The sequence below is a fragment of the Hyperolius riggenbachi genome, chromosome 11 (assembly GCF_040937935.1).
Source record: "Hyperolius riggenbachi isolate aHypRig1 chromosome 11, aHypRig1.pri, whole genome shotgun sequence".
Lineage (NCBI taxonomy): Eukaryota > Metazoa > Chordata > Amphibia > Anura > Hyperoliidae > Hyperolius > Hyperolius riggenbachi.
Window position 1 is genome coordinate 175,590,656 of NC_090656.1, and position 26,586 is coordinate 175,617,241.

The 26,586-nt window shown below is 44.1% G+C and overlaps 1 protein-coding gene across 1 annotated transcript in view; it reads left to right on the forward strand.

The window, feature by feature from the left end:
- LOC137537917 (5-hydroxytryptamine receptor 3A-like) overlaps nucleotides 1-26,586 on the forward strand; it is a 67,132-nt gene that overhangs the window by 23,499 nt on the left and 17,047 nt on the right. The window contains exons 5-6 of the mRNA XM_068259846.1: nucleotides 11,613-11,785; nucleotides 14,879-15,039. Coding sequence (XP_068115947.1) covers nucleotides 11,613-11,785; nucleotides 14,879-15,039 — 334 coding nt within the window. The remainder of the gene's footprint in view (nucleotides 1-11,612; nucleotides 11,786-14,878; nucleotides 15,040-26,586) is intronic.

Below are 26,586 nucleotides of genomic sequence, written 5' to 3' on the forward strand. Positions count from 1 at the left end.
GTATTCTGTTAGTAGTACGGTGAGTTCATAGAAGATTTTATTTTTTGTCACAAGTTAGCGGAAATTGATTTTTATTGTTTTTTTTCACAAAGTGTCATTTTCCGCTAACTTATGACAAAAAAATAAAATCTTCTATGAACTCACCGTACTACTAAGGGAATACCTTGGGGTGTCTTCTTTCTAAAATGGGGTCATTTGTGGGGTTCCTATACTGTCCTGGCATTTTAGGGGCCCTAAACCGTGAGGAGTAGTCTTGAAACGAAATTTCTCAAAATGACCTGTGAAATCCTAAAGGTACTCATTGGACTTTGGGCCCCTTAGCGCAGTTAGGGTGCAAAAAAGTGCCACACATGTGGTATCGCCGTACTCAGGAGAAGTAGTATAATGTGTTTTGGGGTGTATTTGTACACATACCCATGCTGAGTGGGAGAAAGATCTCTGTAAATGGACAATTGTGTGTAAAAAAAATTAAAAAATTGTCATTTACAGAGATATTTCTCCCACCCAGCATGGGTATGTGTAAAAATACACCCCAAAACACATTATACTACTTCTCCTGAGTACGGCAATACCACACGTGTGGCACTTTTTTGCAGCCTAACTGCGCTAAGGGGCCCAAAGTCCAATGAGCACCTTTAGGCTTTACAGGGGTGCTCACAAATTAGCACCCCCCAAAATGCGAGGACAGTAAACACACCCCACAAATGACCCCATTTTGGAAAGTAGACACTTCAAGGTATTCAGAGAGGGGCATGGTGAGTCCGTGGCAGATTTCATTTTTTTTTGTCGCAAGTTAGAAGAAATGGAAACTTTTTTTTTTTTTTTTTTTTGTCACAAAGTGTCATTTTCCGCTTACTTGTGACAAAAATTAATATCTTCTATGAACTCACTATGCCTCTCAGTGAATACTTTGGGATGTCTTCTTTCCAAAATGGGGTCATTTGGGGGGTATTTATACTATCCTGGAATTCTAGCCCCTCATGAAACATGTCAGGTGGTCAGAAAAGTCATAGATGCTTGAAAATGGGAAAATTCACTTTTTGCACCATAGTTTGTAAACGCTATAACTTTTACCCAAACCAATAAATATACACTGAATGTTTTTTTTTTTTTAATCAAAAACATGTTTGTCCACATTTTTCGCGCTGCATGTATACAGAAATTTTACTTTATTTGAAAAATGTCAGCACAGAAAGTTAAAAAAAATCATTTTTTTGCCAAAATTCATGTCTTTTTTGATGAATATAATAAAAAGTAAAAATCGCAGGAGCAATCAAATAGCACCAAAAGAAAGCTTTATTAGTGACAAGAAAAGGAGCCAAAATTCATTTAGGTGGTAGGTTGTATGAGCGAGCAATAAACCGTGAAAGCTGCAGTGGTCTGAATGGGAAAAAAGTGGCCGGTCCTTAAGGGGTAGAAAGCCCTAGGTCCTCAAGTGGTTAAAACTATTTTGTACGTGCAGTGAGACAGCAGTTTTGTAATAAAAGATAATGGTAATTCAGTTCTCAAGCTGCTGGCTCCTTGTTTAAACACAAGTTGCACCAATTTTTCTTAAAGGGGTAGCTCTCCATATCAAATTCCGGAGGAGAAATAACAGTGCTTCTTACGGTCAGTGCTTCTTATGGTTCAAATGTGCGTGGGCTGCCCCTCTCCCAGACAATGATAACAGGGGTGACCGACAAGACAATACAGGTAATAAGCAATACACAATGCCACATCATACACTGGAGTAGTAGTCCCAATAATACAAGTTCACGTTATTGTGTAGGTAGAGTGCACAGTCAAGTATGATACACAAGGAGGGATGGCCCTGCCAAAGGCTTACAATCTATTCCAGCATCAAACATCATATTGCACAATCTGCAGATATCCATGTTAAACAACAACAGAAGATCAACTAAAATATAAAATAGATATCAACCAGTATGCTTGTAACTTATTGAGATTGGTGGTTAGGCTAATTGAAAGACTAAGTAAAAGTAGAAGGCTGCGCATCCCTGACCCAATACTGTACAATTGAATGGTTAATCGCTGTGGTACACACCGCCCCCACTGGACTGAAATGTACGCCCGCATCCAAACAATGCAATACTGGTCTATGGAGAAATTTTAGCTTCCATCATAGTTTTGCATGCAAAAATATAATATACTGGACATCTGCACCAACGTTGAGGTAAATCTCCAGAGCAGATGTCCATTAGATGCCCTGTCGCCCCCCTTCTCTTAGTACGGTATACCCTTACGCCAGGTGGGGGTGCCAGTAGAGGGGGTAGCGCTGTGACCTTGCCAGCTAAAAATAGCCGGTGACTCAACTACTTCGCGCCAATTCCCTTACCGGTGTAATGTCAGCTATTGCAGCCCCGCACGTTGTGCAGCCCGCATGCGCAGTAGGAGCCTGCGTCCCATTAAATTGTGCAGCCACGTAAAATGTCCTAAATATCTCCGCGTCCGCACCACGTACACTCCCGAAATTTTTAGGGGAGGGAGGGGACCCCCAGATCTAGCTCTGTGCCGAATTACAGCCCCCGAGCCCCGCTGGTTCCCGTGACTGATTGCAGCAAACCTATCTCGGGAACTAGCGGGGCTCGGGGGCTGCAATTTGACACAGAGCTAGATCTGGGGGTCCCCTCCCTCCCCTGAAAATTTCAGGAGTGTACGTGGTGCGGAAGCGGAGATATTTCAGGTAAATAATATCTAACTTCCCACTGAGCATGTGCGATACTCAGTGAGGAAGGCTGCTTCCGGGCTGCAATATCTGACATTACACCGGCGCGTGACCAACGAGCCCTGAGGAATTACGCAACTCTATCATGCACACTTGCATATTTTATACAGATCATATTTTTTGCCCATAATTTTCTTAAAAACGAGTGACACTGCGACACTTTATTTTTTCTGCCTTTTCATACTGATCGCCCCCCTGTCGCCCCCCACAAATTTACCGCCCCCCTTAGAACCCAAATCGCCCACCTGGGGGTGATCGCCCCCAGGTTAGGAACCACTGATCTACACAATTAAGAATTTAAATGATTGGTTAGTAGCAGGCAGTATAAAACACAGCAACTGTAACTCTTAAGGGGCCCATACACCTAACGATTTTCCCGCCGATATACGGCCGATTCGATCACAGTGATCGAATCAGCTGTGAAATTCCTTTCGAAATCAATCGTTCCCGTCGATCCGTCCATGCGGAAGATTTTTCTCGATCGCCGGCGGGTCGGGAGTGCGTCGATAGCGGCGTTCGAATGCCCGATGACCGACGCAATACAGCGGGTATACATTACCTGTTCCGGCCGACGCGAGTCCCCTGGTCCCCGCTGTCTTCTTTCCGTGCTGGGTTCCGGACCGGCTGCAGCTACACAGAACTTCCTGTCCCGGCAGGAAGTTTAAACAGTAGAGCGCGGTCTACTGTTTAAACTTCCCCTGGACAGGAAGTTCAGTAGCTGCAGGAACGGTCTGGAGCCCGGAGCGGAGAAGAAGACAGCGGGGACCAGGGGACTCGCGCCGGCCGGAACAGGTAATGTATGAGGGGGGGGGGGGGGGGCGGCAGCAGTGGCAGCTCCACAGATTGTGATCGGTTTCAGGCTGAAATCGATTCACAATCTGTTTGCAGTAAGGTGGCCATACGATCCCTCTCTGATCAGATTCGATCAGAGAGGGATCAATCTGTTGATATATCGACCAGTGTATGGCCACCTTTACTCAGGGAAGCAGGAGAAAAAGGGCCCTGGCGGCTATTGGACGAAAAGTGCAACGCCATAGGCTCTAATGCATATATCATTATCGTTAGTTTTTGAAATAGGTTATTGTTTTAGAAGCTTGCAATGTTATAGTTTTTTGTCATATAATTTTGTTTGTATGTACACATTTTACGTGATCAAAGATTTTATTGTTTACACCCAATAAAGTGCAGCTATCATTTTTACCAGAACCGTTCATTCTGGTATCCTTTAAAGGGAAAATAATTTGTTGTTCCCCATTGTGGTAGTTTTGTGCCTTTTTTCCTGTGCCCTGATGTATGATCCCCCACGGGCTCAGGGCACTTCCAGACCGATATAGCCTCCAGGGCGGAGCTATGTCACTATGCAGATCCTATCAACCCTCTCACAGACAGAAGACAACCCTGTTTGGCTTATCTGGTCCTTTTCTTTTTAATGTTTATCTCTGTATCTGTGCCTTCTTTAGAATATGGACTGATATGATGTTTAGTGCTGCTTAATTTTGCAGCCTTTTTTTGCACTTGTCTGATATACAGTATATGTTACTGTGCCAATGTTTTACTATAGCATGCTGTTTTCTATTTTTTTCCCTCTCTTCTGTACTGCATCTGTTGTAAATTCTCTTTGAAAATAAAAGAATCTTAAAAAAAAAAAAAAGACCATCAGAAATAACGCTTCCAAAAAATTTAATTTTACATAGAAAAGGGAGGAAAGCAACGAGTGCTGTTCTTACGATTACCGGAAAAGATGTTATCGGAAATAAACCTAGTCTTTCCCCTGGTCATCTCCAGGACAGCACCCTGAGAGGACTTATTTTAGGGAAAGACAACTGCTTGTATTAAGTTTCTCCCAAATGATAAATCTGTTGCCAACATATCCAACTTATAACGACTAGCAAAAGTGTTTGAACTAATCTGCTCTGCCCAAGAAGTTGATACAACTCTTGTTGAATGAGCGCGTATTCTTGCTGGAGGTTCCTTTCCTTGGTTTGTATAAGCGAGAACAATTGCTTGTCTGATTCATGTTTCCACTGTGGATTTAAAAGCATGATGTACTCTAGGCCCAGCAAGAAGGATTAACATTGCTTCTGTTTTCTCCAACTAGTGGTTCTTTTAATGTGATTAAGAATGCATCTCCTTACATCCAGACAATAGAGCCTCTCTTCCTTAGTATTTGTTGGTTTATCGCAAAATTATGGCAAATAATTTTCTTGAGAGTTGTGGAAGGAAGTGACTCTGTCTTCCATTAATGAAAAAAAGTCTGTATCTCATTCCCTCTTCGGTCTAATGTAATTGCCAATAGGAAAGCTGTTTTAAAGGAAACCAGAGACGTTAAAAACTAAAGATTTGATACTTACTGGTGATTTAGCCAGCTACTGGGGCTGATAGTGGAACAACGGAGGCAAGCGGGAGGACGGTGAGGGACTCAGAGGTGCTTATGGGGCTGGAGCAAGCATCTTCTGCAAGTCTTTTATCCAAAAATATACTTAGAGCTGATGTTTATACTGTAAGGGTATGCAAAGTCCTTTCTTGAAACCTGCTTGCAAAAACTAGAACTGAACATATACTCTGTGTTTGGCAGAAGTTTTCTGCACACCAATTATAGAAAACCCTCCAGGCTTTGTCATAGATTTTCCCTGTAACTGATTTTCTAACTTGTAAGGTTCTTGAAAGATCATCTGAAAATCCCCTTCCTTTCAATAGTCCCCACTCAGGCTGCCATGTGAAACATCTGTAATTGAGTATGCCTGTGGGAACTTCAAGTAGCAGGTCATTCCTGTCTGGAAGTATCCATGCTTCCCCATGGGGCAGCTTCCTAAGCAGAGAGAACCAAGACCTCTTTGGCCAAAAAGGAGTGATAACAATGGCGCAGGTGATCACGGCGACAGACGAATATCTACATCCCTGGGACTTTAGATTAAGTGCTGTGGAGTGTAGATATATTGCTACAGGAGCAATAAGTAGTTAAAATAGCTTAAAATCCCATTGCAAAGCCACTTACCAGAGGGGTGGGCATACAGGTGGGTGGAACTGGGAGGCCACATGGCACTACTCCCAGATTTGAAAAGACATAAGAAGAGGAAGAATGACTCTAATAGTGGTGACCAGTGAAATTAGAGGTTGTGTAGGACTAGACGTTGAAGGTTGAATAAAGCAGAACACGACACACATCTTAAATTGTACTGAGTTTGTGGCAAAGGGTACGAAAAGACGATAATTAGCAGTAATTAATTAACAGGACACCTGAACTGATAGGTATATATGGAGACTTATTTCCTTTTAAACAATACCAGTTGCCTGGCATCCTTATCTCTTTAGCTACAGTAATATCTAGATCACCAATGACAGCTGAAATGAGAATGCAGCTATTCCAGTCAGACTTCAGTCAAAAACATCAGATCTGCTGTCTTGTTCAGGGTTTGTGGCTAAAAGTATTATGCTGGGAATACACGGCTCCATTCTGAGCCATTTAGATGGCTCGATAGATAATTTCCGACACGTCGGATCTCCCGCCTGATTGTTTTGCCGCTCGGTTCTGCACAGGGCTACGTGTGGTCGCGCAGCATAGCGTGCCTTCCTTAGATAAGTGCGTTGCTTACATAGCAATGCGCGCGCCTTTAAATGCCGTCTGCTGCTGTGAAGTATCGCAACCACTACTATGTTAATTAACATAGTTATTATGTTCATTACATAGTAACTTTGTTCATTAACATAGTATTGGTCGTGATACGTCTCAGCAGTGGCCGGCATTTAAAGGAGCGCACTTTGCTATGCAAGCAACGCACATAACTAAGGAAGGCACGCTACGCTGCACGACCGCGCATAGTGTGCAGCCTTGGGTTTAGGTCGCGCTGCTGTCATGGAGCTTGCACTGCTACAGCAGCGCAGCTTCATGAATCAAGGAGGCCCATTTTCTCACTCCAACATCATCTTGCGCACTTAACAATGGAACAAGGGTACTTTTCAAGTTGTATCAACCTCAGGTGCCAGGTATAGGAAAGGAAAAAAAACTCTGATGTCAGAAGATGTGGAAGAAGTACAGTGGTGTGAAAAACTATTTGCCCCCTTCCTGATTTCTTATTCTTTTGCATGTTTGTCACACTTAAATGTTTCTGCTCATCAAAAACCGTTAACTATTAGTCAAAGATAACATAATTGAACACAAAATGCAGTTTTAAATGATGGTTTTTATTATTTAGTGAGGAAAAAAAACTCAAAACCTACATGGCCCTGTGTGAAAAAGTGATTGCCCCCCTTGTTAAAAAATAACTTAACTGTGGTTTATCACACCTGAGTTCAATTTCTGCAGTCACCCCCAGGCCTGATTACTGCCACACCTGTTTCAATCAAGAAATCACTTAAATAGGAGCTATCTGACACAGAGAAGTAGATCAAAAGCACCTCAAAAGCTAGACATCATACCAAGTTTCAAAGAAATTCAGGAACAAATGAGAAGAAAAGTACTGTAATTGAGATCTATCAGTCTGGTAAAGGTTATAAAGCCATTTCTAAAGCTTTGGGACTCCAGCGAACCACAGTGAGAGCCATTATCCACAAATAGCAAAAACATGGAACAGTGATGAACCTTCCCAGGAGTGGCTGGCTGACCAAAATTACCCCAAGAGCGCAGAGAAAACTCATCCGAGAGGCCACAAAAGACCCCAGGACAACATCTAAAGAACTGCAGGCCTCACTTGCCTCAATTAAGGTCAGTGTTCACAACTCCACCATAAGAAAGAGACTGGGCAAAAATGGCCTGCATGGCAGATATCCAAGGCGCAAACCACTTTTAAGCAAAAAGAACATTAAGGCTCGTCTCAATTTTGCTAAAAAAACATCTCAATGATTGCCAAGACTTGTGTGAAAATACCTTGTGGACCGCCGAGACAAAAGTTGAACTTTTTGGAAGGTGCGTGTCCTGTTAAATCTGTCATAGAAGTAACCCAGCATTTCAGCAAAAGAAGATCATACCAACAGTAAAATATGGTGGTGGTAGTGTGATGGTCTGGGGTTGTTTTGCTGCTTCAGGACCTGGAAGGCTTGCTGTGATAGATGGAACCATGAATTCTACTGTCTACCAAAAAATCCTGAAGGAGAATGTCCGGCCATCTGTTCGTCAACTCAAGCTGAAGCGATCTTGGGTGCTGCAGCAGGACAATGACCCAAAAGACACCAGCAAATCCACCTCTGAATGGCTGAAGAAAAACAAAATGAAGACTTTGGAGCGGCCTAGTCAAAGCCCTGACCTGAATCCTATTGAGATGTTGTGGCATGACCTTAAAAAGGCAGTTCATGCTAGAAAATCCTCAAATAAAGCTGAATTACAACAATTCTGCAAAGATGAGTGGGCCAAAATTCCTCCAGAGCGCTGTAAAAGACTTGTTGCAAGTTATCGCAAACGCTTGATTGCAGTTATTGCTGCTAAGGGTGGCCCAACCAGTTATTAGGTTCAGGGGGCAATTTCTATTTCACACAGGGCCATGTAGGTTTTGAGTTTTTTTTCTCACTAAATAATAAAAACCATCATTTAAAACTGCATTTTGTGTTCAATTATGTTATCTTTAACTAATGGTTAACGGTTTTTGATGAGCAGAAACATTTAAGTGTGACAAACATGCAAAAGAATAAGAAATCAGGAAGGGGGCAAATAGTTTTTCACACCACTGTAGGTAAGCAATGGAGTCCTAAGGCCATATGTAATTCAAGATGATAAGAATCTTGCTGTGTGCAAGTTTTTTGTTACATCACTCAGACATTACAGGCAAATTCAACAGCTGGTTTCACTTAGCCAATATCTGGGCAAGAAGAGCTTTGTTCAGGCAAATAACAGTCAGTTACCTGAGCGTTGCTCCAATCCTACCTACCGGGCAATGGAGAGCGCAGTTTTGTGCTGTAGAGTGGTCTTTCAACACCACATTACTGGCACTACTCACCAATGCAATTGGCCTCACCGCTACGTTTGCTTGGCACCCAGGCACATTTTGAGTCCTAACGTCCATTGCGCTCATCTCTACCTTGCCAGGTACCCGGACACACTATCAGTGTATACCGCTCACTGCGGCTCCAGAATCCCTGAGGAGAATTCTCCTTGGTCCACTAAGGCTATTCTCGATAGTAGAATATTGGTAAAATTACCAATATTGTACTATGTGGCATAACCTCTAGTAGGTTAAATTACCAATATTGCACTACACAGAATAGCTGCTAGTAGAATAGCAGTAATATTTACAATATATTACTATCTGCAATACTCCATTATTTTTGCTGTAAAAAGATCACTACAGTATGTGATTATAACTCATTTCCAGAGGCGTAGCTAGAGTTTTCAGCTCCCGGGGACAGAAACAGTTATTGTGCCCCCTTCGGGACCCCAGCGCGCCGCACCACAAAAGGGTGTGGCTATGCAATGAAATCTGTGCACGGTCATAGATGGGACCAAATGTACATAACCTTAGTGGTGTAAATAGGCCTGCCCAGCAAAATGTTGCATGAAGCCCCTTTCCATTAATACAAAAAATGAATCCCCCCGGCCCCACACACAAAAAAAAAAATTAATGAATGACAAATAAGAGACAGCATATCACATAAGTAGGCAGTGTCCCCTAAATAAACATTACTAGGCAGAGTTATCTAGCTTCCTGAGCTGGCTAACTTTACTTCTGTGCTGCGCTGTCTGGTCTAATTCTGGGCTGGCTAGCCTGATGCCAGGATGAGTGGCAGTCCCCTTATCCCCCCTAAATTATTCCCCGATAGGCTAGTGGTCTCCACTTCAACACAAAGTATTCCCTGGTAGTCTAGTGGTCCCCTTCCCATGCTCCACTGGACCGAAGTAGCTAACCTGGGCGCTAGAGACGCTGCAGTAGTATATAGTCTGATTTTTGAAAGATCACCATCATCTATTTGAACCTAAAAAATTGTAAGTAATATCCCTTATTCCTGTACTTTTTGTGCAAGGAACACACATTTGAGCTAAGCTTTCTCAGCGCACTGAGCTTTTCCTCTCCCAGATATGCTCTGTATAAGGGCCTGGCCACAGTGATAGGGAAAAGGTATTTGCCCCATCACAGTATCATAAATCTTTTTTTTTTTTTTGCTTTAAAGGATGGATACCTTAGGTAGGAGAAAAAAGTGGTACTATACTTACCTGGAGCTTCTTAAGCTCTCTACAGTCTATCAGGTCCTCCATATCCCCTCCAGTGTGCCTCTGCCATCTCCAACAGATCCATGACTAGAACTATTTGCAGCTACTGCGCATGCGTGGTCCCATATGTGTGCCTCCTCAAACACCCTTTTGTGGCCTAAAGCTTTCTGCACATGCGCAGTTCACAAAGACTTAAACTGTGCATGTGCAAAACACTCCTGGCCACGAGAGCGTGATCAAGGAGCTGCTCATGCTCAGTCAGCAATCTTTCAGAGGGGGCAGCGGTACACTGGAAGGGCTTGGGAGCACTTTGAGGGACCTGATAGACTGCGGGGGGCTGGAAGAAGTCCCAAGTAAGTAAATCTGGACTTTTTGTTCCCGCCTCGGGTTTTCTTAAGAGTGAACATGAGCCGTCATTAGAAATTAAATAAACAAGCAATAAAGACTGCATTACTTGTGTCTCCCTGCTGGCTACTTCTAAACAAAAGAGGAGCGCTCTATAGTGCATTACCATAAAAAACCTTTTTATTTGCACAATCAAGTTATACTCACAAGATGTATGATCAACAATTCGCTACGAGCACGCCCAGAATAAGCCACTTCCACCCCCCCCCCCCCCCCCAGAGACGAGCTGCCGAGTCCACCAAGACCGCGCCAGTGCTTCAGCTGCCTGGGAGTTAAGCGGATAGGCTTACCGCTGATAAGCGAATTGTTGATCATACATCTTGTGAGTATAACCTGATTGTGCCAATAAAAAGGTTTTTTATGGTAATACACTATGGGGCGCTCCTCTTTGGTTTAGAAGTTGCTTACATCCCAGATTATTGGAGCTGAGCCGTGCATTAGGACCATAAAGGCTGCAAAGATCTGTGGAACTTTCTGAACCCAGTACTGGAGCGCAGGGTTTTTTTTTTTTTTTTGTGGATTACTCCATGCTGACTACTCTGCTATAAAGTAACCTGCATGAGGTGATTGAGTTGTTAGTAAAAAAAAAATGTTGTAATTAGATGACAGTTCACTTCCATTTTAAACCATTGATGTATGGAGCATACATATTCATCTTCTCTTGATAAGTTGAAAACTCAGCATTTATTTTTCTCTTGAGCTGAGCCAGAGTATATCCCTGCACCTTCCACAAGTCCATAATCTCGGCTGCTGTGCAAAATACTGTTACCCTCATGGATGTACTCTAACCCGACTAGTAGAGAGGCAATTCATTATCAAACTTGAATTATTTTACGGTCATATCTAAGCAGGCAGATCTCTCACCCAGTTTCTGTCTGTTCACACTCCGCTGTGTGCTCAGTGATGCTGCTGAACTGCTTAGATCGAGGGTTCTAGAGCACATGCTTCTCAAAAGTCTGATTGGGCAGATGTGACCAAGTGACTGCTCCAGGGGCAGTGGCTTTTACTAGTGGAGCTCCTTAGCTGGGGCGGAGTCATATACACAGCCTGTACTGTGTACTGTGTCACATCGTTTCAGGCAGTGAATTAGCTTTAGGTAAGCTGAAGCTGGGGTGCTCTGAAACCGAGCGCCCAGGAGGGGATCATGTTAATTGCAAGGTGGGGTATGGGCTAACAGCTTGCCCCTGTGTAGTCGTGCTGCCAATGCATCCAATCTAGCGCCCCTCCAGCTGCTCTGCCCGGGGACATGTGTCCCTCCTTGACCCCACCTAGCTAAGCCTCTGCTCATTTCATAGAACTCATACATCATTTTACTGCTACCTTAATGGATCCATCTTCTTCATACAGGACAGAAACTGACAGCAACGTTCCTGTCACTCCTTACTTTGTGGTTACAAATGAAGGAAAGATTACTAATTCTAAACCACTACGGATTGTTAGTACCTGCAACCTAGACATCTTCAGGTTTCCCTTTGATGACCAGACATGCAATCTGACCTTTGGCCCCTATGTTCATGCAGGTAAGTTTTGTGTGTTGTTTCTATGTTCTTCTGCCAGTTATTATTCCAACTGACTAAAAAAGGGAGCTTGTAAACAAAGCTATACAAACCAAAAAGGAAGAACAAGAAATATCTTCCCCACCACAAACCAGTGAAAGCCATACTATATTTGCAACACTCTCTGATCTTCCAAACAGTAAACAGCAGCATTACTGGTTATCCCACTAGAATACCTCAGACAGTGGTGAAGAAAAGAAACGTAAAGAAGCCCCCTTCTAAGTATAGTATGAAAAGGCCCAGCTGCTTACCATTAGCAGGGTTTCAACTAGTCCTCCAGGATTGGCTCCTCCCGTAAATGGAAACACAGACAATGAATTTAAATAATATAAATGTATACAGGCCGTCCCCTCTCCTAGACCATCCATTTTTTTTTGTTAACAGAACCCATAACAAGTCACTTTTAGTGTATAACCATAGTTAACCATAAGTGTAGGGTAGGGAAATAAGGAAGCTGTCCTGGAGGACTTGTTAAAACCCTGCTACCAGTAAGCAGCTGGGCCTTTCTCTCACAGCCCTCCAGGATGGCTTCCTCCTGAGATCAGCGAGAAATTACCTCGCGGGGGATGACCACCTGAAGTACTCTCCTCTCTAGTGGCTGACTCAGACTTGACAGGAGTTCCACTTGGTAATGTTTGACGAAGGTTGCATGATCTGATCACGTTACTGCTCTGCATATCTGCTCAAGTGATGCTCCAGACTTTTCTGCCTAGGAAGTTGCATTTATACCAGTTGGATTGTTTATGCCCAGTCCATTGTAGGCCCAAGTAATTAATATCCCTTATCCATGTAGATATCAAGTTACCGGTATTTGAGATCTGCTGTCCCTACCGCTTCCCTGATTATGCAAGGAAAAACTGACTGGTCTTCCTCCACTGCTGTGTTTTTTCTAAATACATGAGTAAATTCCTATGGACATCATGAGTACTGAGTCTCCTCTCCTTGTCATTCTGTGGGTTAGTGGAAAAGGATGACAACACAATCTCTTGTGACCAATGGAAAGCAGAAGCCACCTTTGGCAGATAAGCGGAGTCAGGCCTAAATATAATCCTATCTGGATGGATGACCATATATGGGTCCTTAATAGTCTCAGCACTTGTATGTCCTTTACTCTCCTAGCTGGTATAGAAAAACCACCTTAAGCATTAGGTTCTTTATCGGGGTATCAGGCAGTGGTTCAAAAGTGTCAGATGTAAGAAAATTCAGGACCCTCGACAGATCCCAAGAAAGAGCCTGGATGATAACGGTTGTGACCTATATACTAATTTAACATGAAACTCTGTAAAACTGCATATTGAAAAAACTGAAAGTGTGTCCGCCTGGACTTTCAGGGTACTGGCTGACAAACCTATGTCAACGCCATCCTGGAGAAACTCTAAAATAAAGCGTAAATCATCATAACATCCTTTATTATAAATTTGTCTAGTACTAGGTTTTCTACACTTTACTAAAGTCACAATTACTCCGTCCAATAGCCCCTGCTGTCTTAAAGAGGATCTGTAACATTAAAAAGTTCCCCTGGGAGGGTACTCACCTCAGGAGGGGGAAGCCTCTGGATCCTATCAAGGCTTCCCCCGTCCTCCTGTGTCTCACGGTAGTCTTGCTGGTAGTTCCCGCTGGGACAGGGAAAGGTAAATATTGCACAGCCTGACAAATTGTCGGCTGTGCATTCAGTGGGCTGCAGCGAGACCACTGTGGGATGGAGGATGGGGGAAGCTCCGATAGGATCAAGAGGCTTCCCCCTACCAAGGTGAGTTCATCCCAGGGGAACTTTTTTTTTAATTACAGAGTCTCTTTAAGAGCTGCCACTCAAGATCCATGCTGTGAAACCTGAACTGCCCCAGACTGAGGTGGAGCTGGTCCCTCTGAATCAGCTATTCCGGCCTGAGGTCCAGATGCCAAGGACCCTTCTGTACTAATGTATGTATGAATGGAAACCAGGCGCTCTTTGGCAGCTAAGGAGCTATAAATAGGCCCTCCACCCCGAAATCTCTCTCTGAGGACTCTTTGTATTAGACTGAAGTGAGGAAAGGCATATAGTAGTCCCTCTGGCCACTGAACCAACAAGACATCTAAGTGGTTGATTGAAGTGGAATGATGGAGGGAACTGAAATTTCTCAAGGAGGGAAGTCTTCAAGTCTCCGGCAGTGTCTCCTATCATTCTGATGTGATAAATGAACAGTTTTTGTTTTTTTGTTGTTTCACTAGAATGAACACCTGGTTTAACGTAAATGTCTGCTATCCTGCAATGAACTGTTTTAATGCTGCACTACAGTATGCCAGCATACAGACCGTCCTGCTATTAAATCTTCTCCCTAGTTGAGGAAAAATGACAAGTCTAGAGATGACAGAATATGTGACCTCATGCCACCCACAGCATTTATTCTTGGTCACTAGGCTACAGCTCTGCCTTAAAGGAACACTATCAATAACCAAGTGTTCTGAAATGACAAGGTACAAATAATGTCTAAGTAGCTGTGTAAGCATTTTCCTACTTTTCATGTTAAATATCAGAGGCAAAAGATGTAATTAGTTGTGTTTAGGTTGTAGCTGCATTGAAAAATGTCAAATCAATAGCAAGAGGGAGTATGTGCGTTGTGAGGTATGCGACACAGCCAGTGCTGGTCTTTGCACTCTGCACATTTCAGGGTATCAGGTTTCACATGCAATTACAAATGTTTATTTTATGCTGCACATAACAGAAGCATTTCCTCAGCTCTCAGTGCATTATTCTCCTCAGACAGACACAGGTAGCTGCAGTTTAAGCTAGTGAGCTTGTCATCTTCTAAATATATAAAGTACACAGGGTTAACAGATGTAGGGAGAGGGATTCCCCCCTCCCCTCTTGATTTACTGGTCTGTCACCTGGCCCATCACCCTCTGTCACTGAAATGTGAAAGGAATTTGATTACATTAAAAGGAAGAGATAAGCAGAGAAAGGTATACTGCAGTACTTACACAAACTATTCTCAGCCCAGTTTAAAAAATATGTTAATCGTTAGTGTTCCTTTAACTTATACAATTATGTAACTCTTGTTCTTATGGTATGTTTTACAGTTGATACCATTACCATGGTAGGCAGATCCAATTCCAGTGTGGTCTTTAAAAACTCAAAAGGCATTTTTGTCAGTAAAGGAGATTGGTCTTTGGTGAACATCACTGTACTGAATGCAAATCTTACCAGTAAAGGCGTAACATACAGTACAGTTATCTACCAGGTAAATTGTTCTAATTGTGCATTAGAGGATTTAGAGCCAATTTATGATTTCTACATAGACCTAAGCTGGCCATACACTTATAGATGTCCACTCAATGTTCCAAAACAATTGATTTCTTTCCAATAAGAATTTATTCAAAATGAATTGATTCCTCCCACACGCTGCACATCAATTTACAACAGATTCCAGCAGGGAATCTATAGAAAATTGATTGAACTGCAAAGTTGCACTGTTTGATGCAGTGCAATACTATAAGCCATCGATCTGCCAATCCTCTTGCTCCGCCCCCACTTGTTTGACATTTTCCATTCTGTCTGATCGATTATTTCAATAAATTTTTGTTTAAGATGGATAAAAGAAAAATCGATCGATCTGACATTTTGAGGAATCTATTCCCAGCAGATGAATCGAATCTGCAAGGAATCAGATAAGAAAATTGATAAGTGTATAGCCACCTAATACAGTAGAATCTCGTTATAGTAAACTCTGATAACATAAACCTCTGGCTATAGTACACTCAGTCCCCCGGTCCCAAAAATGTGCCTGATGAATATACAATGTGTGACAAATCCTGATATAGTAAACTTATGATATAGTTAACTACTAGGCCAGGTCCTTTGGAGTTTACTATAAAGGGATTATATTCTATCCCTTTTCAAACAATGGTCACAATTCCCTAAGCTTATCTCTTGTCTTTAATAACAATTCTGAGCTGTTTTTACTGTTATCCCCATGGTGATAAATCATTTAGTATTCACTAAGCAAATTTACACCATGCAGTCATGACTCCCTTTAGATTCTTTGATGAGACTCGTCTCTCACGTCCTAATTGCCCCCCCCTAAAGATTCCAGGATGTAGACAGTCATGCACTGCACAAAATGCTGCCACCGCATGCTACCGTGCACGTCGTCTCCACTCTTGCACTGGTTTAACCACTTCACCACTAAGGGGTTTTTCTCCTTATGGACCAGAGCAATCTTCACATTTCAGTGCTCCTGCCATTCATTCTCCAATAACATCACAATTAAATGATCTACATCTTGGGGTTTTTTTTTTTTTTTTTTTGCAAATTAGGATTTCTTTGGGTGGTATGATTAATTATTGTATTCTTAATAAATTTTAACTGGAATAATAAGAAAAAATGCAAACACACACATTGTATTTGCCCATTTGTCCCAGTTATTACAATGTTTAAAATATGTCCCAGTACAATGTATGTCGACAATATTTTATTTGGAAATCTAGGTGTATTTTTGAAGTTTTGCATCCGTCACTAATTACAAGCCTTTATCTTTATTTGCAAAAATAACAGTAATATACCCTCATGACATATACAGTGGCAGTAAATAGTATGTGAACCCTTTGGAATTATATGAATTTCTGCACAAATTGGTCATAAAATGTGATCTGATCTTCATCTAAGTCCCAGCAATAGACAATCACAGTCTGATTAAACTAATACCACACAAATAATTAAATGTTTCCATGTTTTTTATTGACTAGACCATGTAAACATTCACAGTGCAGGTGGAAAAATGATGTCAACCCCTAGACTAATGACATTTCGTGGAGCTAATTGGAGTGAGGTGTTAGCCAACTTGAGTCCAATCAATGAGATGAGATTGGAGGAATTGGTTACAGCTGCCCTATCCTATAAAAAACACACACCAGCTTTGGGTTTGCTTTTCCCAAGAAGCATTGCCTGCCATGAATGATGCCTTGCACAAAAGAGCTCTAAGAAGACCTATGATTAAGATTTGTGACAAATTCTTGACTTCCATAAAACTGGAAAAGGTTATAAAAGTATCTCCAAAAGCCTTGCTTTTTTGTTCATCAGTCCACGATAAGACAAATTGTCTATAAATGGAGGAAGTTCAGCACTGCTGCTACTCTCCCTAGGAGTAGTGTTGGGCGAACACCTGGATGTTCGGGTTCGCGAACGTTCGCCGAACATGGCCGCGATGTTCGGGTGTTCGCGCCGAACTCCGAACATAATGGAAGTCAATGGGGACCCGAACTTTCGTGCTTTCCAAAGCTTTCTTACATGCTACATACCCCAAATTTGCAGGGTATGTGCACCTTGGGAGTGGGTACAAGAGGAAAAAAAGATTTAGCAAAAAGAGCTTATAGTTTTTGAGAAAATTGATTGTAAAGTTTCAAAGGAAAAACTGTCTTTTAAATGCGGAAAATGTCATGTTTCTTTGCACAGGTAACATGCTTTTTGCCGCCATGCAGTCATAAATGTAATACAGATGAGAGGTTCAATAAACAGGGACTGGCAACGCTAACCCAGCAGCAGCACACGTGATGGAACAGGAGGAGGTGCAGGAGGAGAAGGCCACGCTTTCAGACACAACAACCCAGGCCTTGCATGAGGACAAAAAGCGTGCGGATATAGCAATACTTTTTGCCGCCATGGAGTCATAAATGTAATAAAGATGAGAGGTTCCATAAACAGGGACCGGCAACGCTAACCCAGCAGCAGCAGCAGCACACGTGATGGAACAGGAGGAGGCGCAGGAGGAGAAGGCCACGCTTTTTGAGACACAACAACCCAGGCCTTGCATGAGGACAAAAAGCGTGCGGATATAGCAATGCTTTTTGCCGCCATGCAGTCATAAATGTAATAAAGATGAGAGGTTCCATAAACAGGGACCTGCAACGCTAACCCAGCAGCAGCAGCAGCACACGTGATGGAACAGGAGGAGGTGCAGGAGGAGAAGGCCACGCTTTTTGAGACACAACAACCCAGGCCTTGCATGAGGACAAAAAGCGTGCGGATATAGCAATACTTTTTGCCGCCATGCAGTCATAAATGTAATAAAGATGAGAGGTTCCATAAACAGGGACCGGCAACGCTAACCCAGCAGCAGCAGCAGCACACGTGATGGAACAGGAGGAGGCGCAGGAGGAGAAGGCCACGCTTTCAGACACAACAACCCAGGCCTTGCATGAGGACAAGAAGCGTGCGGATAGCATGCTTTTTACCGCCATGCAGTCATAAATGTAATATAGATGAGAGGTTCCGTAAAAAGGGACCGGCAACGCTAACCCAGCAGCAGCAGCAGCAGCACACGTGATGGAACAGGAGGAGGTGCAGGAGGAGAAGGCCACGCTTTCAGACACAACAACCCAGGCCTTGCATGAGGACAAAAAGCGTGCGGATATAGCAATACTTTTTGCCGCCATGGAGTCATAAATGTAATAAAGATGAGAGGTTCCATAAACAGGGACCGGCAACGCTAACCCAGCAGCAGCAGCAGCACACGTGATGGAACAGGAGGAGGCGCAGGAGGAGAAGGCCACGCTTTTTGAGACACAACAACCCAGGCCTTGCATGAGGACAAAAAGCGTGCGGATATAGCAATGCTTTTTGCCGCCATGGAGTCATAAATGTAATAAAGATGAGAGGTTCCATAAACAGGGACCGGCAACGCTAACCCAGCAGCAGCAGCAGCACACGTGATGGAACAGGAGGAGGCGCAGGAGGAGAAGGCCACGCTTTTTGAGACACAACAACCCAGGCCTTGCATGAGGACAAAAAGCGTGCGGATATAGCAATGCTTTTTGCCGCCATGCAGTCATAAATGTAATAAAGATGAGAGGTTCCATAAACAGGGACCGGCAACGCTAACCCAGCAGCAGCAGCAGCACACGTGATGGAACAGGAGGAGGCGCAGGAGGAGAAGGCCACGCTTTCAGACACAACAATTGCTCAAAATTTTGGAGGACTTGGCAGAGGTCCAACATGTTGGCCCAATCGGATCCACAGAAGCTTGGCAGCTGGCCGGATGCGCCTCGGTACTGCGCCGTCATGTACTGGACCACTGCACTCTTCTGCTCGCAAAAGCGGGCTAGCATTTGCAGCGTAGAATTCCAGCGCGTAGGGACATCACACAGCAAGCGATGGTGGGGGAGATTGAAGCGCTCCTGCATCTTGGCGAGTGCCCCCGAAGCAGTACTGGAAGTTCTACAATGTTTGGCCACTCGTCGCACCTTCACCAGAAGATCGGCCACGCCTAAGTATGTCCTCAGGAACCGCTGAACTACTAGGTTCATCACGTGCGCCAGGCAAGGGATGTGTGTCAGCTTAGCCAACCTTAAAGCGCGAATGAGATTACTCCCATTATCACACACAACCATGCCCGGTTTCAGGTCCAGCGGTGCCAGCCACAAATCCGTCTGTTCCTTTATTCCCCTCCAAATTTCCTCCCCTGTGTGCTGCTTATCCCCAAGGCAGATCAGCTTCAGCAACGCTTGCTGACGCATGCCAACAGCTGTGCTGCACTGCTTCCACGATCCTACTGCTGCTGGGTTAGCGTTTCCGGATGAGGTACAGCTTTGAGATGCGTTGGAGGAGAAGGAGTCAGAGAGGTAGGTGCTGCTGTTGTTATCCAGTGGGAGGGACGGCGGTGCAGCTGTTTGCGGCGTGGGCAACACCCGCGCCGTAGCAGGTGAGGAATCGCTGCCAGGCTCCACAAGGTTCACCCAGTAAGGGAGATGTATCGACCCTGGCCAAACGCACTCGTCCAGGTGTCAGTGGTGAGGTGAACCTTGCAGGCAACGGCATTCTTCAAGCTTCGGGTTATTTTGCTGACCACGTGCTCATGCAACTCAGGCACTGCAGAGCGCGCAAAGTGGTAGCGGCTGGGAACCACGTAACGTGGGATGGCCACTGACATCATGCCCTTGAAGCTGTTTGTCTCCACCACTCGATATGGCAGCATTTCGCAGGCCAGAAGCTTGGCTATGCTGGCTGTTAGTGCCACGGCCCAGGGGTCATTTGCTGGCAATTTCCTCTTGCGCTCAAACATCTCCGAGACAGACAACTGAACCGTAGGGCTGCACACTGAAGGGCTGTTGGTTGTTGTGTTTGATGAAGACTGGGAGACCTCAAGAGCACTAGTCCGGAAAGTGACAATGTCAGCGTCGTCTGATGTTTGTGAATGTTGTGAACCATGCAATGGCTGGGCTACTGCTGCTGCTGAGGCGGGTCTGGTGGTAAGTCTGGTGAACCCAAGGGAGGCAGTGTTGCTGGTACCCTGTCCTGCCGCGTTTGCCCACAGAGTGGGATGTTTGGATAGCATGTGGCGGCTCATGCTGGTGGTGGAGAGGTTGTTAATATTTTTCCCCCTGCTCAGGCGGGTCTTGCACACCTTGCAAATCGCCATGGTACCATCCTCAGTGCAGTCTTCAAAGAAAGCCCAGACTTTGGAGCACCTGCCTTGCTGGCGATTTCTGTTTGCGCCTCTTTTGCGTCTCACTTGAACTTCCAGGCTTGTGGTGCCTGAAATTTCGCGCCGCCTACCTTGTGGCACAAGGCGAACTCGTGCAGCAGTGGGTTCTTCAACAGACTCATCTCTGCTGCTACGACGGTGATGTTCTCCTTCACATACAAAATCTGGGTCTGTGTCCACATTGTCCATACCCTCCTCTTCCATCTCCTCAAACTCGTCATATGTCATTGTGGGGGGCCGCCGCCGTGGAGTAGAGCTCCCCAGAACAACCTCTGCGCAGCTCACTCCAAAGTCGTCTTCCAGATCTTCTCGGCCGACCTCCTGCAATTGCAACCCCTCCTGCCCAACTTGCTCTGGGATTTGGGTTTCAAAGTCCTCGGACTCGCCTTGTATTTCAGTGCGCGGTGCATTTCCCACAGTTAATGGTTGTGAATCCGGGCACAACATTTCTGGCTGTTCCATTGACCTTTGAAAGGTGGAAGTTTGTTGGGCTGGGAATAGCTCCTGCGAATACCCCATTGTGTCCTGAGGTAATTCTTGGGACTGGTTATCTGGCAGTTGTGTGCATGGTGTCGCTGCCGGTTGTGTCAGCTTTGTGCCCACTGGCTCCTTGTAACTGGCTGAGGACTCGGACCTCGTGCGTGATGTGCTGGTGCTGCTTAACCCACTGCTGGACGCTTGAGAGGTCATCCAAGTAATTATCTGGTCCTGTTCTTTTGGATTTGTGAGGGTTGTTGTCCTGGGCAACATGGGCGGTATTGAGTGGGTTTTCTTCGGTGCTCCCCTGTGGCCTGTATGTGAACCGTCAGGGGAAACACCTCTTCCCTTGCCCCTCCCTCTTTCACCGGATTTCTTCCTCATTTCACTTATCCTTAAAGTACACGCTGACTGGCAGCAGTACAGTGGCAGTACAGAAATGCTATACAGTGGTGGGTGAGCGGTGTACCACTATTCCCAGCAGCGACACAGAGCACAATGCTATACAGTGGTGGGTGAGCGGTGTACCACTATTCCCAGCAGCGACACAGAGCACAATGGTATACAGTGGTGGTTGAGCGGTGTACTACTGTTCCCAGCAGACACACAGAGTGGCAGTAAACACAATGCTATATAGTGTGGGTGAGCGGTGTACTACTATTCCAAGCAGCAACACAAAGCACAATGCTATACAGGGTGAGCGGTGTACTACTGTTCCCAGCAGACACACAGAGTGGCAGTAAACACAATGCTATATAGTGCTGGGTGAGCGGTGTACTACTGTTCCCAGCAGCGAGTCAGAGCACAATGCTATACAGTGGTGGGTGAGCGGTGTACCACTATTCCCAGCAGCGACACAGAGCACAATGGAATACAGTGGCGGTTGAGCGGTGTACTACTGTTCCCAGCAGACACACAGAGTGGCAGTAAACACAATGCTATATAGTGTGGGTGAGCGGTGTACTACTATTCCCAGCAGCAACACAGAGCACAATGCTATACAGGGTGAGCGGTGTACTACTGTTCCCAGCAGAAACACAGAGTGGCAGTAGACACAATGCAATGTAGTGTGGGTGAGCGGTGTACCACTATTCCCAGCAGCGACACAGAGCACAATGGAATACAGTGGCGGTTGAGCGGTGTACTACTGTTCCCAGCAGACACACAGAGTGGCAGTAAACACAATGCTATATAGTGTGGGTGAGCGGTGTACTACTATTCCCAGCAGCAACACAGAGCACAATGCTATACAGGGTGAGCGGTGTACTACTGTTCCCAGCAGAAACACAGAGTGGCAGTAGACACAATGCTATGTAGTGTGGGTGAGCGGTGTACCACTATTCCCAGCAGCGACACAGAGCACAATGCTATACAGTGGCGGGTGAGCGGTGTACTACTGTTCCCAGCAGACACAGAGTGGCAGTAAACACAATGCTATATAGTGTGGGTGAGCGGTGTACTACTATTCCCAGCAGCAACACAGAGCACAATGCTATACAGGGTGAGCGGTGTACTACTGTTCCCAGCAGACACACAGAGTGGCAGTAAACACAATGCTATATAGTGTGGGTGAGCGGTGTACTACTATTCCCAGCAGCAACACAGAGCACAATGCTATACAGGGTGAGCGGTGTACTACTGTTCCCAGCAGAAACACAGAGTGGCAGTAGACACAATGCTATGTAGTGTGGGTGAGCGGTGTACCACTATTCCCAGCAGCGACACAGAGCACAATGCTATACAGTGACGGGTGAGCGGTGTACTACTGTTCCCAGCAGACACAGAGTGCAGTAAACACAATGCTATATAGTGTGGGTGAGCGGTGTACTACTGTTCCCAGCAGCGACACAATGACTGGGGGGACTCTGGCTAGCCTGGCTGGAGAGAGAACTACCCTGCCTGCCTACCCAAAGCTAAACCCACAGACAAATGGCGGAGAAATGACGTGGTTCGGGTATTTATTGACCCGAACCACGTGACCCGTTCGGCCAATCAGAGCGCGTTCGGGTCCGAACCACGTGACCCGTTCGGCCAATCACAGCGCTAGCCAAACGTTCGGGGAACGTTCGGCCACGCGCTCTTAGTTCGGCCATACGGCCGAACGGTTTGGCCGAACACCATCAGGTGTTCGGCCGAACTCGAACATCACCCGAACAAGGTGATGTTCTGCAGAACCCGAACAGTGGCGAACACTGTTCGCCCAACACTACCTAGGAGTGGCCGTCCTGTAAAGATGACTGCAAGAGCACAGCGCAGAATGCTCAATAAAGTGAAGAAGAATCCTAGAGTGTCAGCTAAAGACTTACAAAAGTCTCTGGCATATGCTAACATCCCTGTTAGCGAATTGATGATACGTAAAACACTAAACAAGAATGGAGTTCATGGGAGGATACCACAGAGGAAGTCACTGCTGTCCAAAAAATACATTGCTGCATGTTTAAAGTTTGCAAAAGAGCACCTGGATGTTCCACAGCATCACTGGCAAAATATTCTGTGGACAGATGAAACAAAAGTTGAGTTGTTTGGAAGAAACACACAAAACTATGTGTGGAGAAAATGAGGCACAGCACACCAACATCAAAACCTCATCCCAACTGTGAAGTATGGTGGTGGGGACATCATGATTTGGGGCTGCTTTGTTGCGTCAGGGCCTGGATTGATTGCTATCATTGAAGGAAAAATGAAGCTCAGCAGAAGATGGGTGTTGCAACAGGACAATGACCCAAAGCATAGAAGTAAATCAACAACAGAATGGCTTACACAGAATAAAATATGCCTTCTGGAGTGGTCCAGTTAGAGTCCTGACCTCAACCTGATTGAGATGCTGTGGCATGGCCTCAAGAAAGCGATTTACACCAGACATCCCAAGAATAATGCTAAATTTGAAACAGTTCTGTAAAGAGGAATGGTCAAAAATTACTCCTGACCGTTGTGCACATCTGATCTGTAACTACAGGAAAGGTTTGGTTTAAGTTATTGCTGCCAAAGGAGGTTCAACCAATTAGTAAATCCAAGGGTTCACATAACTTTTCCACCTGCACTGTGAATGTTTACATGATGTGTTCAATAAAAACATGGAAAAATGTAATTATTTGTGTGGTATTAATTTAAGCATACTGTGATTGTCTATTGTTGTGACTAAGATGAAGATCAGATCACAATTTGTCCAATTTGTGCAGAAATCCATACAATTCCAAAGGGTTCACATACTTTTTACTGCTACTGTATATTAAAAAAAAGTTGAGTCCCTAAGGTAAATAAAGATGTGTGTGTGTGTGTGTATGTGTGTGTATGTGTGTGTATGTGTGTGTATGTGTGTGTATGTATATATATATATATATATATATATATATATATATATATATATATATATATATATATATATATATATATATATATATATTCTAGAAATTACATAGGTGTCTCCCAAAAGATAATAAGATGATGTACAAGAGGCATTATTGTGGAAAAAATAATAATTTCTCAGCTTTTATTTACATTTCAGCTAGTCCAAAATTATTCATACCTTTCACAAACTGTCACAGTCTGTGGGAAAATCCACAGTTCTATACCATTCCAAATAGTCCAAGCTGTTCTACAGCATCCTAATAGCCCTGATGAATTGGGAACAGCTGTTTTAATTAACTCAGCAGGTGAAAAACAGCAGTTCTCTGCAGTTGGTTCCTGTGGCTACAGAGCAAAGTATTATTAAAAAATACAATCTGTTCTGCACTGTGGAAAATCTGAGTACGTGGTCGGAAGCCAAAGTGACACCTGTGCTGGCCAGGAGGATAGTGAGAGAGGTGAAAAAGAATCCAAGGATCACCAATAAGCCATCCTGGTGAATCTGGGCTCTGCTGGTGGCAATGTCTCAAGGCAGACAATCCAAAGAAACACTTCACACTGCTGACTTCCACAGAAGCAGACCAAGGAGGCTGCCATTTTCTCCAGATAAGGCTCACAAAAGCTGGCTTGGGCTTTGCAAATGCTCATCTGGACAAAGAAGAAGACTTCTGGTCTTTTGTGTTACGGTCAGATGAAACTAAGATTTAATTGTTTGGTCACAATGATGTTTCCTTCATTTAGCATAAAAAAGGAGAAGCCATCAATCCAAATAACACAATCCCCACTGTCAAACATGGTGGTGGGAACCTAATGGGGTGTTTTTCAGCCACTGGACCAGGGAACCTAATCACAGTAAACAGCACCATGAAAAAAGAGCAATACATGAGGATTCTCAGCGACAACATCAGGCAGTCTGCAAAGAAACTTGGCCTTGGGCACCAGTGGACATTTCAGTATAACAATGACCCAAAACACACAGCAAAAATTGTGAAGAAATGGTTAACAGACAACAACATTAACATTTTGGAGTGCCCCAGCCAGAGTCCTGACTTGAATCCAATTTAGAATCTGTGGAGGGAGCTAAAGATCAGGGTGATGGCAAGAAGACCTTTCAACCTGAAAGATTTGAAGCTCATTGCTAAAGATGAATGGGCAGAAATACCTGTGGAAATATGCAAAAAGCTGATCTGCAATTATAGGAAGCACTTAATTGCTGTAATAGCCAATAAAGCTTTTCTATAAGAGTGAACAGAGGCGCCAGCAGGATAAAAGGTACTAAAAAGTTTAAAATTCCTCAGGAGGTGGTGGCGGACTCGCCTCCTTGAAGTAGACAAGATACTGTCAGCTTTTTAACAACAACAGGTTTATTAATATACTCCAGACAACCATGCAACGCGTTTCACAGGTATATTCCTGCATCCTCAGGCAATAACGAATAGGAGTACACGCAGTACAGTCTCAAGGTCACAATAAGCGCCTATATTTCTATTGGATTATTGAGAAGCGTATGAATACTTTTGGACTGGACACTTTTTGCTCAAATATAACTAAAAGCTGAGAAATGTTTATTTTCCACAATAATGCCTCTTGTACATTGTCTTATTATCTTTTGGGAGACACCTATGTAATTTCCCGACAGAAAAATGAGTTGCTAGTTGAATAAAAGTAACTTTAAGTCTAAATTTGCCAGGGGTGTGAATAATTATGGGCAGCACTGTATATTTGAGTTCTTTGATTCCCGACAGGAGAAATACAAATGTTCGAATTATTACATATGCAAATGTTTTATTTTGGTTACTATGGGAGGGTGGGGGAAGTAAGAGGTTAATGGGGAATTTGTTTTTATTTAATTTAAAGGGGCACTATGGTTAAATAACTGGTTATAATGTCATTTATTATAAAATATGTGCAAGTGTAGCAATGTTTAACACATATATTGCGGCAGAAAAAAAGTCTATTTCAATATTACATTACCCTTAGTTACAGATGAGTGGCGTCAGCAGAGGAAATTATCTGACGCCAAATCAGCACATACCATTGTGCAGTAGGAGGCAGCTTATCAGCTGTTTGAGCTGCTGTTTTAATCCCCCCTTTGATGTTTCAAGAGAGGATTCCTCCAACTCCTATAACGGCTCACTCGTAACTAAGGGTAATGTAATATTGAAATAGACTTTTTTTCTGCCACAATATATGTGTTAAACATTGCTACACTTGCACATATTTTATATTAAATGACATTATAACCAGTTATTAAACCATAGTGCCCCTTCATGTATTGGGGTGTATTTTTACTATTTGGCCAATAAATGTCCCCCCACTTTATACTCCTGTGTACTGAGAACAGTACACAGGAAATAGTGTGTGTATGTTAGATTGTAAGCTAGCAAGGGCAGGGTCATCCTCCTAATGTTTACTGTTTTTGTAGCAATATTTGTGCTGCTTGAGACTCTGCTGTACATTTTTTGGTTGTACCTACTGTATGTTCCC